Source organism: Phacochoerus africanus, chromosome 8 (genome assembly GCF_016906955.1).
Source record: "Phacochoerus africanus isolate WHEZ1 chromosome 8, ROS_Pafr_v1, whole genome shotgun sequence".
NCBI lineage: Eukaryota > Metazoa > Chordata > Mammalia > Artiodactyla > Suidae > Phacochoerus > Phacochoerus africanus.
Genome location: NC_062551.1, coordinates 137,446,518 through 137,464,035, shown reverse-complemented (window position 1 = coordinate 137,464,035; position 17,518 = coordinate 137,446,518). Strand labels below are relative to the sequence as shown.

Sequence of the window (17,518 nt, the reverse complement as noted above, 5' to 3'; positions counted from 1 at the left end):
CAGCAGTGTTTTCCAATTCATTTCCCATTTGCTTTCTCACTCCTGTTTTAGTGTTTGTTTGTTAGTTTGTAAAGGTATGTTCCCTGCGCTTCAAGCCCTCTTTCTTTAACAATGTTCCTGTATAACAACAAAATAATAGATACTGCTTACTGAACAATTAATATGTGCTAGGCAGCTAAATTATTCGTATATATGATTTATTTAACACTCACAGACTCCTATTGTACAGCTGAGGAAACTATTAGAGGTATATGTACTTACAAAGAATCACACAATTTATATGTGATGAATCTAGAATAGTGCCTTTTTCAAACTCCAAATACATGTTTATAACCATGGTTTTATATGGTTTCTTCTCTGTAGCGCCTAACTTATCTTGGTCAATGAGAACTGTTCCACTGCTATTTGTGGACACTTGCTTGGACTTGGCTCAGTATAACATATCCACATAGTTCTTTGCCTTAGTAAATAGGCTGCTGTCAATAGGAAATAGTTGTTTCCTATGATATGTAGAAAGTCAGTTTTCCAAGTTTCCCCTCCCAAAAAATAGCTTCAAGCTTACTGGCCACAGCATCAGCTGCTGAATTAGCACTACCTAGGGAGTCAATAAGGAGCTGAAATTGATTGTTCTAACTGCACTTTTTATATATTGACCATCCTTTTCCCTTTTGCCATTGTCAACTTTGCACTATAGCCAATCCCAGATTTTTCTTGCTCCTAATTCAGCAAAATCAATAGCAGACTTTATAGCCCTTCCCTCCTATAATAACAATAAAAAGTGATTGAATCACAATCCAAACTCTAAAAGGGCAAAAGTCAGGGGAAATTTTGAGCTCCAAGGATGAAAATTTAAAAAAGACTTTTAGACAAAAAGTTTTCTTGGGAGTTTCAGATTAGGGAACAGCGGTTCTTGTTTTCCTCCACCAGAATGACCCACCTCTTCAGGGGCAGTGGCACTGCAGGAGCAGATAAGGAATAATACCTGGAGAGATGCTATTGATTGTTTGAAACTCGATGAGGATAGCGAGCAGGATAATAACCATAAACCCAAGACATACTGAGTGTTTATTGTATTCTGGGGACTCTTCTAGGAACTTTATATTCATTGTCTCATTTAATCTTCATAAACGAGGATTTATGGAGATAACCATTATTGTGCTGATATTATGGAAAGTGAGACTGAATCTTATATTCATTAGGAAACTTTTCCAAAGTCCCCCAGACCTGGGATTAGAACTCAAGATGACTACAGATTTGGAGGATTCTCCTGCTTTCTTGTACTGATATGTTGGAAGCTCTTCTTCTTTGAGTGACAGAAACAGGAAAGTGTGATTTTTGGTGTCTGCAACCATAAAATTTCATTGTCAATCTATATGGTGTTGGGGAAATAATTATATTGAATAGAAACTTCTCGAACATTCATATACTGGCCCATATACTTTTCAAAGATTGAACAATGCTATACTGTTCGTTAGGAGAGACTTTACTTTTTCAGTGTTTGCATTTCACCTGTACTGCATTTGGTGGAACTGCCTTAGTAATTAATCTCAACTTTGAAATAAATAACTCCCTAGCTAGTGAGTGTAATTCAGAACACTTGCCTCTAGAGAGTGACGCCTCATTACGGAGTACTGGCCACTTAATAAAATGTGTGATGGTACCTGGATTAAAAGTACTAAGTTGAAAGAGAAAAATAGATCACACTTGTGTAACTATGCAGACCTGGCCTTTGATCAGATGGAAAAGTTAAAGAAATAAAAGAATTGTCTGAAATATTTTTCATCAACCTAAAAGGGATTTTTTTTTTTTTTTTTTACCTCTCTAATACCCATGAGGCACAAGACCAAAGACTGGTAGGGAAAAAGAGTGGTACATTTTGATGTCATTTTTTTCCAAGATAAAGAAGAATTATGTAATAGAGACAAGTTATGCAAAATTAGATATTTTTTCTCAATTTAATGCCTTTTTGGAAGGAAGTAAAAAATAATTAAATTCACTGGAAGTAAAATGCTATCTGGTAATTCATAATGGCAACTGAAAAGAAAGATTATTTTGATACTTGGCAGTTTTTAAGAGGAGTGATACCTACCATAAGCTATAATCCCAATGACACCAAAGGTGAAGATCCAGAAGAGGAATCCAGCTGTGAACCTCAGGAGTACCACAAACATCCAGCTTAGGAACATGGCAATAGTCAGGCCACTGGAGGAAAAAACACACAACAAACACAAGGGTCCAGTGTGCTAAACATAACATAATGAAAACAGCACAACACTTTTTTCTATTCAAAATAATTCTTGGTTATTTAATCTGTCTATGGAAATGTTTATAACATTAATAACTACAAATAATTCTTTCTGCCAGGACTTTCACATGAAAGAGCAGGACCATCAGGGACTTTACACAGGTGTCCTTTTCATGCACCTTGGTAAACTGAAGTCAGGTATCAGTCACTGTTCCAAGAAAAGCACATTTCCTATCTATCACAGCCCTATTTTTTCCACTTCATATTTACCCACCAACTGATAAACTATAAAACATATTCATGAGGAATTTATGCTGTTCTATCTATCTGGTGACTGATGAAAACCTCATGCACTGCAATTGTCTAACAGTAAAGGAAAAATCTTAGGGCAGAAAAACATGCAAAATAACTTCCATACACAGTCCCTAAATCCATGATTTTGTAGTCATTATCTTCCTGACCTAATTATCAGTAATAGTTTGTGATGTCTAACATCACCAGACACTTATTTCAGGGCCCCAGTGATCTGTGGGCCATAATTTGGTGCCATGATAAGGCTACCCTGTCACCTGGGCCATGTGACTTTACCCAGCAATCAGCAGCATAACTGTTTCCCCTCTGCTTTAATTTCTTCCTGAAGTTTGATTAAACTAACAGAGGTAGTTTTCCACCCATATATCCAGGTTAAAGTCATACTGGATTCTGGTAGGTACTTTCATCAAAGAGAACTCACTAAAAATGGAAATTTGGCAGATGCTTCTATTAAAAATTGACACTGCTGCTATCTGCAAGTTTCCAAACAGCAACAGACAGAGCCTGGCACATTTATTGCGTTCATTGTCCGTAAGTGTTATCTTTAAAAAGAAAATATTAATAACACTGTCACTGGATAGATGAAAGCACATATCAAAGTAACTTCTAAGCTCATAGTCTTGCAGAACCTGTGCTTTTCACTTCAGAAGCCATTCCCATTTAAAAATGACTAATGCCAAAATAGTCAATATGGTTGAAGAATTATTCTATTGCATAGTCTAAAGGGAATATTCAAAAAGATCAGAGGGGGAAAAAATGAAATATAGCTATTTACTACTCTGTGTTTTAAATCCCTGCATAAAAAATATAACTGAATAAACTAATGCTAGCATGTCAGTCTTTGGCTTTATATGTATGAAGTAGATGAGAGTAGAAGAGCTGAAAATAAAAGGAGGTGTTTATGTTCTAGTGGTTTGAGTGGTCCCTGGGTAGAGAGTATTTCATTGTGTGTGCTGGGAGTGAGGTAGGCAGGAGAGTCTATCATCATTTACACCTCTTCCAGGTAAGAGTGGGAAAGCCGAAGCAAAGAACAGAAATATCTAGTGATATTTGGGTCTGACAATAGGGGTACCTGGTTTCCTATCAAGTGTAGACTAGAGTCTCTGTGCTGGAGGTATATCCTGAAATACATACTGAAAATAATGAGTTAAATTATTTAAGACAAAGCATAAATATGAGTAAAATCTCATAAAACTACATAGTTTTACAACTCTAAAAACTACTCACTAGTATTTTACATACAATGCAATTTTGATTTTATTATGAAACTTATAGTTGAATATATCTGTCCCCCTTAGTGTATTAAACTCTTCCTTGAACCCACATTTTCTATGCATCTTTTTGGTCCAAGAACCATACAAGGAGTTAGGAAAATAAAGATGAGTTAGACATAGCTACCATGATAGAGTTCATAGCTTATCAGATGGAAAGAGGCAGGTAAATAAAATACACGACAGTAGTTTCTCTATAAAAGATAGGTATCGGAGGTCCCATTGTGGCTTAACGGAAACAAATCTGACTAGCATCCATGAGGATACAGGTTTGATCCCTGGCCTTGCTCAGTGGGTTAAAGATCCCATGTTGCTGTGAGCTGTGGCGTAGGTCGCAGATGCCACTTGGATCTGGCATTGCTATGGTGTTAGGCCAGCAGCTTCAGCTCCAATTCAACCCCTAGCCTGGGAACCTCCATATGCCGCAGGTGCAGCCTTAAAAATACTAACTAACTAACTAACTAAAAGATAGGTATGCGTTTATGCGTAGATATGTACACATGGTGTGCATGCACACACAAAATGAATATGAGGAACACAGAGTGGCAAGTAGTTTATTATGTCAGGGGAGTCAAGAAAGACATCATATGGGACACAAAAGCAGATTTTACATAATGAGATGGGGTTCACACAAGGTAGGATATGTTAGGGAAGAGAACAGAGCATGCAAAAACCTGGGGGTTTGACAATCTAGGGATGGGCATGCTAGTTGATGTGTTTAGAAGATAGATTTGGAGTTCCCATCATGGCTCAGCAGTGATGAACCTAACTAATATTCACGAGGACGAGGGTTTGATCCCTGCCCCTGATCAGTGGGTTAAAGATCCAGCATTGCTGTGAGCTGTGGTGTAGGTCACAGAAAAGGCTCAGATCCTGCATTGCTGTGGCTGTGGTGTAGGCTGGCAGGTACAGCTCTGATTGACCCCTTAGCCTGGGAATTTCCATATGCTGTGGGTGTGGCCCTATAAAGACACACACAAAAAAAAGAATATAGGGTTAATCAAGAAATATGGAGAGAGATGAATCTGGGAAACTAAATTGAGCCAGGTTGCAAAGGGCCTTGAAAGTATCCGAAGATATTTTTACTTTATGCTTTAATCACTAAGGAACCATAGATGCTTTTAAGGTACTTAAGGTATAAGAAGGTGACACAAGAGCCAGATAGAAGTGACAGCCTCAGATATATCAAACTCATGTACCTACTCCAGTAGTGTGACTACATTTTCCTTTACCTTTTAGGGATTCAAATCCTCTATCTAAAAAATTTAAATCTTCTTTTCCCTTCATAGATCTTTTCCAGCTTCTCATAAGTACAGTGACTTTGATGATGATGATAACAAACATGATGTGGAAAAGACACGTTAAAAATAAGAATGAGCCTTTGGAGGTCCAGGGAAGGACAAATGAGAACCAGAGAAATAACACCATATCCACTGTAATATGTGATGAAAAGCAAATATACTGCAAGTGAGGTCCCACATGACTTGAAATCTATATTAATAAGAGCACTTAAGAGTACTTTCTCTAGTGATTTAATAAATAAAATTAAAATTTACATTCTTATAAGTTTCTGCTAACACTGGGCAGATTTCCATATATCTTTGTTTCATTTCACTCTGTCTGAAAAAGAAAGTGGCAGGAACTAAGATCTGAGTCAACCTTTAATTCACTAACATGAATGGGGAATTTGAAGAAAGAAATTGCACAAAGATAAAATCAGAATGGGGCTGAAGAAGAAACACCTATGTTTTCACTTACATGAGAATCCAATACCAAGTTGTTGCATAGTCTTCAAACACTTTCATTCCAATTGCCCTTGCATCAAGGGCTTTATTGATACCACTGAATTGAAAGAAGGGAAAAGAATCAATTATTTTACGACTATCACTAAACAGAAATGTTCTTGTTATGATCAAAGAGATCTGCAAGCTGCTGTTCTAAGCATATTTTTAGAAACTACTTATCAGTAGTGACTCTTTTCTTAGCCACAACAATACATGAGATGGTAAAAATGAAAAAGTAGCTTTAGCTACACACAGAGGGAACAAGGCTTTCAAGAATGGTAAATAGACCCTTGTCCAATAGAGGCAACATGCCTTCACTGTTGCAGGAACCTCACTATTAAGACATGAATTTAAACAAGATCAGCATTTAACTTACAAAATCCACAGAGCCAAGAATAAATACCATATTAATGCCCCTTCCTAATGCTCTGACAGCTCTGTAGCAGGAAGGCACAATGGGGGGCACATACAGAAAAGTGCCCAAATCATTAGCATCAAGTTTGATGAATCATCAAAGTGAATGCACTTCTGTGACTCCAACATCATCAATCCTTTCCCCTGTGTGCACCCCCAACACCTCCCTTTTCCCCTCAAGTAACCATGCTCCTGACTTTTTGTAATAATCATTTCCCAGTTTTCTTTTTAGCTTTACCACTTATATAGGCATCCTGGGGTAATTTAATTTAGTTATCTAACTTTAAACTTTTTTTATCAATGGAGTTGTACTATTACTTTATGATTTTTTTTCACATAGCTTCATAATTGTGAAATTCACCCATGTTGCTATTATATTCTAAATGCACAGAAACTGCACTATTCTACTTGGACTGCTAAAATCTTTTGAGAAAGAACAATACATTTTTAGAATATCTTTTTTTTTCATTTTCAATTTAACAACTGAGTTATGCAGTGATACTCTGTGTTTATGTTTGTGCACATGTGTGTGTCTGCCTGCCTGCAGGGAATTATATTTCCCATTAACATGGGACACTACAAGGCATACAGCCAAGGGAATCAGAAAATTTACTTCACTCTAGTTAGTACATATAAGTTCAACACAGTGCTGAAACAGCAGCTCCATGGTTGCTTTACCTTTCTTAAGGCCCCATTCCTTTTTAAACATCTGGCAGTTTTATTATTTCAGTCATTTGTTTAAAATGGTGCTTTAAAAAAAGCATGGGTTTTCTAATTATGCTCATTCAAAAGTAAATTATATTAGTCTTTCAGTATGTTTCCTGACATCTCATTTCAATACCTGTTGAAAATGAAAGGTTTAACCATTTTGCAAAGCATAATTGTTCTTTCAAATTCATTCTGGTTTCTCCTTTAGTTGGTTTTCTTAATGAACACATGTAAGTTCCCCAATCCACAGTGATATAGATATTTCATAAAAATACATAATTCTTCCTCTATAATCATTAACCTAATCGAAGCTTTAATTTGGGTACAATAATGGGATGCATCAAAAGTGAGAATGGGAATGTAAACAACATACTTTGCAGCTGCCCTGAGTTCTACAGCATTTCTTGTCCTTCCACTTCCATCTTCAAACTCTGTCTTATTTCCTACTGTTAAAGTGCCATTTTTAGTAGAGAAGTCAGGGAAACATCTCCGGAGAACTGTAAAAATAAATTAAAAGTATGGTAATTACTTTTCTTCCTTAAGGGTGTCCTCCTTTTCTGAAGATTTGTGTTACTGATAATCAAGTTCTTGACAATGTATAAATTGCTCAATATAGACAATTGCTGATTACTTGATAATCAGATTTTCTGATGGTTCTAAGACTGACATGGAAAGCAAATATGATCACAATCTGAAGCTACATTTAAACTTGTTGATTATTTTTTATGTGTTATATTCATCAGGAAGCCACAAGTAGGACACATAGCAGGTTTTATAAGAATAATACTGAAAACCTATCTCTCATGGTCAACACATTTTAATAAAAAGGCTATATTTACTTGAAGGGATGGGTGAGTTAAAAATTCTGGGAGTTCCCGTTGTGCTTCAGTGGTTAACGAATCCAACTAGGAAGCATGAGGTTGCGGGTTTGATTCCTGACCTTGCTCAGTGGGTTAAGGATATGGTGTTGCTGTAAGCTGCAGTGTAGGTTGCAGACTCCACTTGGATCTGGCGTTGCTGTGGCTCTGGCGTAGGCCAGTGGCTACAGCTCTGATTTGACTCCTAGCCTGGGAACCTCCATATGCTGCAGGAGCAGCCCAGAAAAGGCAAAAAGACCAAAAAAAAAAAAAAAAATAGGAGTTCCTCTTGTGACTCAGTGGAAATGAATCTGACTAGCATCCATGAGGATGTGAATTTGATCTGTGGCCTTGCTCAGTGGGTTAGGTATCTAGTGTTGCCATGAGCTATGGTGTAGGTCATAGATGTGGCTCAGATCTGGCATTTCTGTGACTGTGGCGTAGGCCAGCAGCTGCAGTTCCAATTTGACCTCTAATCTGGGAAATTCCATATGCCATAAGTGCAGCCCTAAAAGGACCAAAAAAAAAAAAAAAAATTCTTAGATGCTCTTTGAGTGAAACCTTGAAAACCAGAGATTAGTGAATAATTCCTTGGGAAATAAGAACAAGCTCAAACTTTAAGCTTCTAAGACAACTGAATTTTCATTTGCAAAGTCTTAATTTCTCCCCCTTCCAGCTTTTTCTTTTACAAGTTTTTTAAAAGGGGCTGTAAATAGAAATTCTAAAGCTATCAAAAATTTTCCACACTTTGTAGACTAGCATAATTTCCAAGAAGAGTTAATTTACCATTCAGTTTTCTATGTGCTTAGTTTTAATTAAACAGAATCCTTGCTTCTATACAAATCTGTACTACTAAAAATGTTTCAAAACCCTAATTTGTAAATGAAGAGGAAAGAAAAATCAGAAATGGGTCATTTAAATCTTTCTCTTACAGGAAGTATCACAGACTTGCCTGAGTTTGTATGGAACTTAAACCTAAAAATATTAAAGAGTTGATATTGTGAAAGGAAATAAGTCTTCATAAAGCTTTTCCTGACTTTCCTGGCTTCAAATGATCTTGTCTACCCACCTTAATCTTCTGTAGAATTTTTAATACGGATGATTGCTTCAGTATCCTCTCTCCTGCTCTGCCCTGGCAAACTGGACATGGTCATCTCTGCTAAATTCCTCTCTTCCCTCTCATCTCAATTCTGCCCCCCTCCCTTCCCCATGGAAATTGTCCTCTCAATGATCCCAATGACCTAATTGTCAAAATCTCCAAATATTTTTTAGTCTTCATCCTGCTGAAACCCATCACCTAGAACAATTCTTGTCCATAGTGGAACTCAGTAAATATTTTCTGGTGAATGAGTTAACTTCTCTGAGTCTTTGACATGGGAGACAAGCCTGGCCTTTTGAGACTCTCTTCCCTTAGTTTACAGGCCCAGGGTCTCTCCTGCCCACCCCCCACCTGCCTTTCCATACACTTTCTCTTTCCACTCCATCAATTGACTGTTCCCACCTACAGGATCCCCTAAACTTGTTCTACATATTATTTCTGGGCAATAACTCATCTCATCTGTTAGCTATTAATTTCTAAGTATTAATTAAGCAATTTCTTACTATATATTTGGAAAGTAGAGAACATTTTATGAAAGAAGATACAAAACTATGCATAGTTTTACAACACAGAGTGAACTATATTAACATTCTGGTGCATCTCCTTCCAGTCTTTCTTCTGTAAGAAATTTCTTCTCCCCCCCTTTTTTGAGATTTTAAAAAAATTTTATTATAGTTGATTTACAATATCCCTTCAATTTAATTTCCACTGTCAGCAAAGCGACCCAGCTACTCATACATGCTCATTTTTTTTTTCATTTTCCATAAGGTTCTTACCCAAGAGACTAGATAGTATTCCCTGTGCTGTGCAGCAGGACCCCATCACCCATCCATTCTAAATGAAACAGTCTGCATCTACCAACTCCAAGCTCCCTATTAGCCTCTCTCTCTTCCCCCTCCCACCCCCGGCAAACAGAAGTCTGCCCTCCATGTCCATGGTCTGTTTCTGTTTTGAGAAAGTTCATTTGTGCCATAATTTAGACTCATGTATTATGGTTTTTGTCCTTCTCTTTATGACTTACTTCACTTAGTATGACAATCTCTAGCTCCATTCATGTTGCTGCAAATGGCATTATTTTGTTCTTTTTATGGCTGAAGAGTATTCCATTCTCTCTCTATATACCACATCTTCTTAATCCATTCATCTGTCAATGGACATTTAGGTTGTTTCCATGTCTTGGCTATTGTGAATAGTGCTGCAGTGAACATAGGGGTCCATGTATCTTTTTCAATGAAAGTTTGGTCTGGATATGTGCCCAGGTGTGGGATTGCTGGATCATATGGTAGTTCTATATTTAGTTTTCTGAGGTACCTCCATACTGTTTTCCATAATGGTTGTACCAATTTACATTCCTACCAACAGTGAAGGAGGGTTCCCTTTTTTTCACATCCTCTCCAGCATTTGTTGCTTGTTGAACTGTTAATGATGGCCACTCTAACTGGTGTGAGGAGGTGTTTCACTTAGTTTTGATTTGCATTTCTCTAATAACTAGTGATAATGAGCATTTTTTCATGTGCCTACTGGCAAGCTGTATGTGTTTGATAAAATGTCTATTTAGGTCTTCTGCCCATTTTTTTGATTGGGTTGTTTGTATATTTTGAAGATTAAACCTTTGTCTGTTGAGTCATTTGCAAAGGTTTTTTTCTACTCTGTGGGTTGCCTTTTTATTTTTTTAATGATTTCCTTTGCTGTGCAGAAGCTTTTGAGTTTGATTAGGTTCCATTGGCTTATTTTTGCCTCTACTGTCACTATTCTAGCAGGTAGATCAAACAAGATGTTGATGTGATTTATGTCAAAGAGCATTCCGCCTATGTTTTCCTTTAGGAATTTTATAGTATCTGGACTTACATTTAGGTCTTTAATCAATTTTGAGTTTAGAGAGAGTTTTAACTATACAGTATATGAGATGTTGTCCTTTGTTTCTTTCTTTGAATATTACTTATTTCCTTTGATAAAATCTTTTTCTTGGCTGTGCCTGCAGCATGCAGAAGTCCCCAGGACAGGGGAACCCAAGCCACAGCAGTGACAACACCAAATCCTTAACCACTAGGGCACCAGGGAACTCCTATATAATTCTTAATGAGTGAATTTAATTAACTGCATACTAATGTTTCAAGTACTATATTTAATCCCCTACTGGGATGATACAAGTTGGTTTCAATGTTTACCTCAATGTTTCCTTCACTAGACTGTGAAGAACTGTGTCTTATTCATTTTTTTGTATCCCAAATGAACATTTTATACTGTGCGATTTAAACTGTACCTGTAAGAGCAAGGACTATATCATACTTTTATACCTATTTTATGTTCAATGACTGTGATTCATTTTTACTTTCTTTGCATAAAAATTTGTTGGCTCCAGACACTTGTTGCCCAGAACTCCTGGTACAATGCAGTTTCTGGTCAGACCTACATCTTTGCTGAAGTTTCTAATATCCAGAGAAGAGTGATAGGAGCAAGTTGAGACAATATGTATGGTGTTAGCTACTTCAGTGTACCTGACTTTCTACTCAAACTGATGACTACCTTTCATTTTAAAAGAAATATGTACTCATTGTGGGAAAAATAGAGAAATGAAATAAGAAAGAAGTGAGAAAATGGCTATAATTTTGTCACCTCCAAAACAATCTCTTAAAATTTTGATGTATTTCTTTCCAATATTTTTCTTTGAATAGTTTTTAAAATTTTATTTTAATTTATACATGCTTGTCAATATTAATAATGCATATAGTATTTTTCATTTTATTTAACATTATAACATATATACAATACTTATTATATGTTATAATTCTAAAATATTTCATTTAACGAATACATCATTATTTAAGCATTCTATTGCTCTTGGCTGTTAGAGTGTTTCCTTTTAATTTTCTTTTTGTCTGGCTTTTTTGAATTACATTGTGATGAACATCTTTATGTAAAGTTTTATCTTCACTGTTAGGATTATATTCTTTTTTTTTTTTTTATTTTCCCACTGTACAGCAAGGGGGTCAGGTTATCCTTACATGTATACATTACAATTACATTTAGGATTATATTCTTAAGAAAGGAAAATGAATGATTATTTCATTGTCTTCTAAACAGAGTGAAATAAAGTTTGTAAATGTTAAAGAAATAAAATGTTGACTCATTCAGGAGACATATAAATATTTCAAATTTCAAATTATAAAGACAAGTATATGTCTCATCCTCACTCCCCAGACAATTTTTCAATAAGCTTTTTGGCGGAATTCAGGGTTGGGTCTGTTAGAGTGTGTCTGTGTGTGTGCGTGTGTGTCTGTGTGTGTGCGTGTGTGTGTTTATAGAGCACCAAACAATCAATCTGACTGGGCTTTTAAAAATCAATTTCCAATCTTTTTGTGTGTGTGTTTATGCAGCCAGTCCTAAAACCTCATCAAGCTCCAAGGGAACATCCACAGCTGGAGTCAGAAGAATGGGCTTTAGGAGTTCCTGTCATGGCACAGTGGTTAATGAATCCAACTAGGAACCATGAGGTTGCGGGTTCAATTGCTGGTCTTGCTCAGTGGGTTAAAGATCCGGCATTGCCGTGAACTGTGGTGTAGGTCGCAGACGCGGCTCAGATCCTGTGTTGCTGTGGCTCTGGAGTAGGCTGGCAGCAACAGCTCCGATTAGACCCCTAGTTTGGGAACCTCCATATGCCATGGGAAGTGGCCCTAGAAAAGTCAAAAAGACAAAAAAAAAAAAAGAAGAACAGGTTTTATAGCTTTGGTTTTCTTCCTAATTAATTCTGGGACCTTGAGCTAGTCATAGGATCATTCTTGGCCTCAGTTTTGGCAACTGTGAAATAAAGGAACTGAATCAAATAACTTCTTGGTAGAGTTGGTGTTTCTAAGATAAAATAATAACCACTTACAAGGTTTGCTTGGAAAAATCGCTGTTGGACAATCATTATCCAGTAAAACTTGTGTGAGAGTCTAAAATTAAAGAAAGAGTATGTTAACATTTCAAAGACTGTGTGATGACAACTCTTACTCTTAATATAAAAATTTTGTCCTTTAAAAACTCAACTCCCTAATAATCTCATTATTGCAAATTATTCCCCTAATGAGAGTAATTATGTTTATCACACACATTCGCTTGTTTGACACTTTTAAATATCCAATCTATAATTTAATTGAATCAATAATAATAAAGCCAGACCTGCTGAAACCAAGGCACATCTTTGATGATGGCTGTCTTTGTCTTAGTTATATCCTCAGTCTCTAATATTTTAATTTTTTTCTGGAAAAATGGCATCTTCTTTAACTTAGAAGCCATTAATACTAAGTGACATAATGAGGCTTTAGATTCCTTTATATGTTAAAGCTAAGTAGCATTTTGGGATTTTTTTAAATGAGTAATTACCAAATCAGGTTGGGGAGTAAAATTCTCGTTACTAAATAGCCATGGAGATTTATTACCACCTTAATGGTGTCTGCAAATGATATTTAGCTCACAGATCTTGACAGCAAAAAGATCCATCCAAGTGGAAAGCTTGGAATCCAGAATAGTTGACACTAACTTACCAGACCTAACAGTCTTGTATTAATACCCCAAGTCTATAAAACGATAGGCTATAAATCATGTGTATATTTGTACATACACGTGCATCCGTGTTTTAATGAAATGGTACTGTTAGTGATCATTGCCTAGAAGTTTTCCAATTACAATGCTCAGGTTACACTAGAGACTGAAACAAGGTAAATCCTCTAGTTTTAAGCTTAAACACGTATACCTTCGCAGGTTTAACAAAAGCAGACTTGCAGAACTGGCTGTAGTAAGTCAAATAGCTGCTGTCTTTTCTGTACATATATTGTATTTCCATGTAGGTTAAAAATTTTTCTGGGCACTTGGAGACACAGATCTGTGAAATAAAGAAACATGGTGGTGGGGACTGAATTGAGTAAAAAAAACCAAGAAATTATCTATAAGGTTAGACTTCTAAATTATCCACCACAATAAAAGAACAAAGCACCACTTTCAATCTAAGAAACTTAAAACAATTTCCTAAACTTACTGTAAAAAATAAAATTTCATGTACTAGTTATCAGCCTCTACTTGTCCTTTGATGCTAATGTCATGTTGAAACAATAAGATGCTGTGTAATGGCAAACTTATTTTTACCTTCTGATTTGAGATAAGTATAGATCTACATAATAGATAATAGATTCCACATACCTTTCACGCAGTTTTGACCAATGGTAATAACTGGCATAACTACGGTACAATACCTCAACCAGGAAATTGATATTGTTACAATCCAGGAAACTTACTCAGTTTTCATCAGTTTTACACATGTTCATTTGTGTGTGTGTTTGTGTGTGTGCGTGCAGCTCTATGCCATTTTATCACTTGTAGATTTTTGTGACATCTTCCACAGGACAGTGGTGAGCTTTAATGAAATATTTTTCATGATTTTCTGATTTAGTAGATAAGAGTATAATGCCAGATTAATTTAGCCTGTATAGTTTATACATTTTCAGGGTTAGAATCTTGCTTTCTTTCTTAGAGATGAATAAAATGGCAATTTAAAATGCTCTAGACAGGAGTTCCCGTTGTAGCTCAGCAGAAACTAATCTGACTGGCATCCATGAGGACAGGCAGGTTTGATCCCTGGCCTTGCTCAGTGCGTTAAGGATCTGGTGATTCTGCAAACTGTGGTGTAGGTTGCAGACATGGCTCAGATCTGGAGTTGCTGTGGCTGTGCCGTAGGCTGGCAGCTGCAGCTCCAATTTGACCCCTAGCCTGGGAAACTCCATATGCCACAGGTGGGGCCCTAAAATGAGATAAAATAAAATGCTCTAAATGTTGATAAATTATGCCACTAATAACTATCAGTGCCAGTAAATTCTAAAGCATAATTGGGATTTTTAATACCATAGGAAACTAACAAAAATCAGGGCTATTTGTGGCAATCAGTCATTATTACTGTCTTTTAGCAACACCGGTCAAATGTGGGCAGAGAGGTCAATTATTTTATATTAACAAACTTTGGGTTCAGGTCATATTAACGCCAAGCCAGATTGCTGTGCTAATCCACAGAGCCACCATGGAGTGACAACAATCCAATTAGTAACTCTCCAGAGAAAGCAGAATCAGGGAAGATGTACTCTATTGGTTTTGCTTTTGCTTGCAATAAAAAAAAAAAAAAAAATTGAATCAAGCCATAGAGTTGCAGTCAATCCCTGAACATTCTTTCTTCCACCTGCAGTTCCTCCTGATGAAAACCCTCTCAGCTCTGATGTGCGCCATCTCCCAAATCATTACTTTGGTCATGATTCTCACTGACCAGCTCTTCTTCCTTGGCAGTTAGGTATAAACATGGCTGTTGAGCTAACATCTCTTACTCACCTTTTGGATGACGTTTCTGCTGCACATGAGGACATTTGGTGCCGACCCTACAGCTAGAGTAGTTGGTGGATAACTAAATGTATATCTCAAATCCCACAGTTAATATTGTTCTGTAGTAGCAGCAGTCCAATTTCTTTTAGAATTTTCAACAAGGTAAACTACCCATATTCATATTCACACACACAGATGCATTTTCTCTCAGTCTCTCCTATACACACATACAAACGTACACACAGTCACATTCACACATGCAACTCTGAAGGAAATATTGAAAGTTTCACAGGTATCTTTCTAGGAAAACTGAAGTCTTGAGGGACATTCACAGCATCCAACATGCTCACATTTTTTTAGAAGGTTAAGGTTGTTAACAATGCAAATGTCAAAAGTTCACTCTGACTGGAGCTAAGCTGCCAAAAAACCATTAACACATTAGAACTTCCTCACAGACATGTACACTTTAGCAATGTACTTACACATCTCTGAAAGATAACTGAACTAGGCCCCGTGTTGGATACATTTAAATGGATTTATACAAGGAAATACTAAAAGTATCAATGCCTTCACAACCTTTAAATGATGGTAGGGACTACTGAGTTGAGGCCATGATAATTTCTGTATTTACAAATTCACATACATATAATGTATACTACACATGCAAAAGCCCTGTGAATGCAATATATGAGAAAGTAATTAAAATGGTAAAAATGATTTGTTAAAGAGAATTGCATCAAATTTCATTCCAGACACAAATGAGCTGTTAAAAAACAATAGAGCAACTGCTCTTTACTTTCTCTCTATCAGACCAATTTGTTCACTTAAAATAGGGTGCTGATGAGTAGCAATCAACATAAAATTAGCCAAAAATGAAGATCACTTTGAGGTTGGAGATCCAATTGATCATGATCTCTCCTTCAAAGACCTATGACACATGTCTGGACCATGCTGCAGTTAAGGGAAAACATAATGCATGAAAATATGGCTTGTATCAGAGATATACTGTTGCCTGGAAGGCTAAAAGCAAGTCTGCATTTATTGACTCAGTTCTGATTCTTTGTATAACCACAAAAGGGCACTTTGAATATAGTTCTTCATCATTATTTTGACATCTTCCATTCATATAGGGTTAAACTAATATAAATTAGGATTTGGTGAGTGGAGGAGAGAGTTACATTTAAGGTTAAAACACTACATTTACAATGAAGAAATGATGATCTATTAAATCATTTATGAACTATAGCCAAAAGCAAGGATTTTTTTGTTTGTTTCCTTAGGGAAATGATGGATTTGTAGACTATAATGGAAAAACTCTTAGACTGGGAATAGGAAGATATTCATTCATTCAACATATACGTATTGATCACCTATTCTGAGCCTGTTCTAGGCACTGTGGACACCATAGTAAACAAAATAGATAAAAAATCCCTACTTTCAAGCAGTTTACCTTTTAGCAGGGGGAGACAGATAACACCAAATAAGTAAAATTGTTAGTTCTGAGATGGTAATGGGTGCTGTGGAGAAAAGACTAGGAAAAAGGCTAGAGGATGAAAGGTACCAGGGTAGGATTCTACTTTGAAGTAAGCAGTCAAGGGAGGTTTCTCTAAAAAGGTAACGTTTGAGGAAGACTTTAAAGAAGACTAGTGATCAAGCCATAGTTGTCTGGAGAAAGAGTACTCTTGGCAGGACGAACAGCAGTCTAGGGCTATGAAGCAGGCACTTTCCTGGATCCTTTGAAGACAACAGATGGTCAGCATGACCTGAGTGTGGTGCGGAGGGACAGCAGTAGCATATGTGGCCAGAGTGAGGCCCCAGTGATGGGTCTTACAGGCCATTTTCAGTACTTTGGCTTTTAATCCAAGTAACTTGGGAAGCTACTGGAGGGGAGAGGGCTTGAGTAAAGGAGGGACATAATGTGCCTTGTATTTACCAGGGTCACACTGGCTGCTGGCTGAAAAAGAGACTCTAAGGGGCAAGAACAGAGGCAGAAAGACCGGGGGTCATCAAACTAATTTAGATGGTTCCTTGAAAAAAGGAGAAGGATATCTGGAATGGAGACTGGAGGAATTATCTCATAGCTCAAAATGAGCATGAGAGAAAAAGAGGGATCAAGGATGATCCCATGGTATTTAGAGACAGCCTTAACTGAAACAAGGAAGGCTGTTGAGGTTGGGGATAAAGTCAGAGATTAAGAATTGAGTTTGGGGAGTTCCCGTCGTGGCACAGTGGCTAACGATTCCGACTAGAAACCATGAGGTTTCGGGTTCGATCCCTGGCCTTGCTCAGTGGGTTAAGGATCCGGCATTGCCATGAGCTGCGGTGTAGGTGGCAGACGCGGCTCGGATCCTGAGTTGCTGTGGCTCTGGCGTAGGTCAGCGGCTACAGCTCCGATTCGCCCCCTAGCCTGGGAACCTCCACATGCCGTGGGAGCGGCCCTAGAAAAGGCAAAAAGACAAAAAAAAAAAAAACAAAACGAATTGAGT

General features: G+C 37.1%; 1 protein-coding gene across 3 annotated transcripts in view; it reads right to left on the bottom strand.

The window, feature by feature from the left end:
* The window catches only part of SLC44A5 (solute carrier family 44 member 5), a 414,665-nt gene that overhangs the window by 38,782 nt on the left and 358,365 nt on the right, over window positions 1–17,518 (bottom strand). For all 3 annotated transcript variants that reach the window (XM_047788626.1, XM_047788628.1, XM_047788627.1), the window contains exons 7-11: window positions 13,426–13,554; window positions 12,565–12,625; window positions 7,108–7,231; window positions 5,587–5,670; window positions 2,090–2,202 (exon numbers count right to left, since the gene is read on the bottom strand). In XM_047788626.1, coding sequence (XP_047644582.1) covers window positions 2,090–2,202; window positions 5,587–5,670; window positions 7,108–7,231; window positions 12,565–12,625; window positions 13,426–13,554 — 511 coding nt within the window. The remainder of the gene's footprint in view (window positions 1–2,089; window positions 2,203–5,586; window positions 5,671–7,107; window positions 7,232–12,564; window positions 12,626–13,425; window positions 13,555–17,518) is intronic.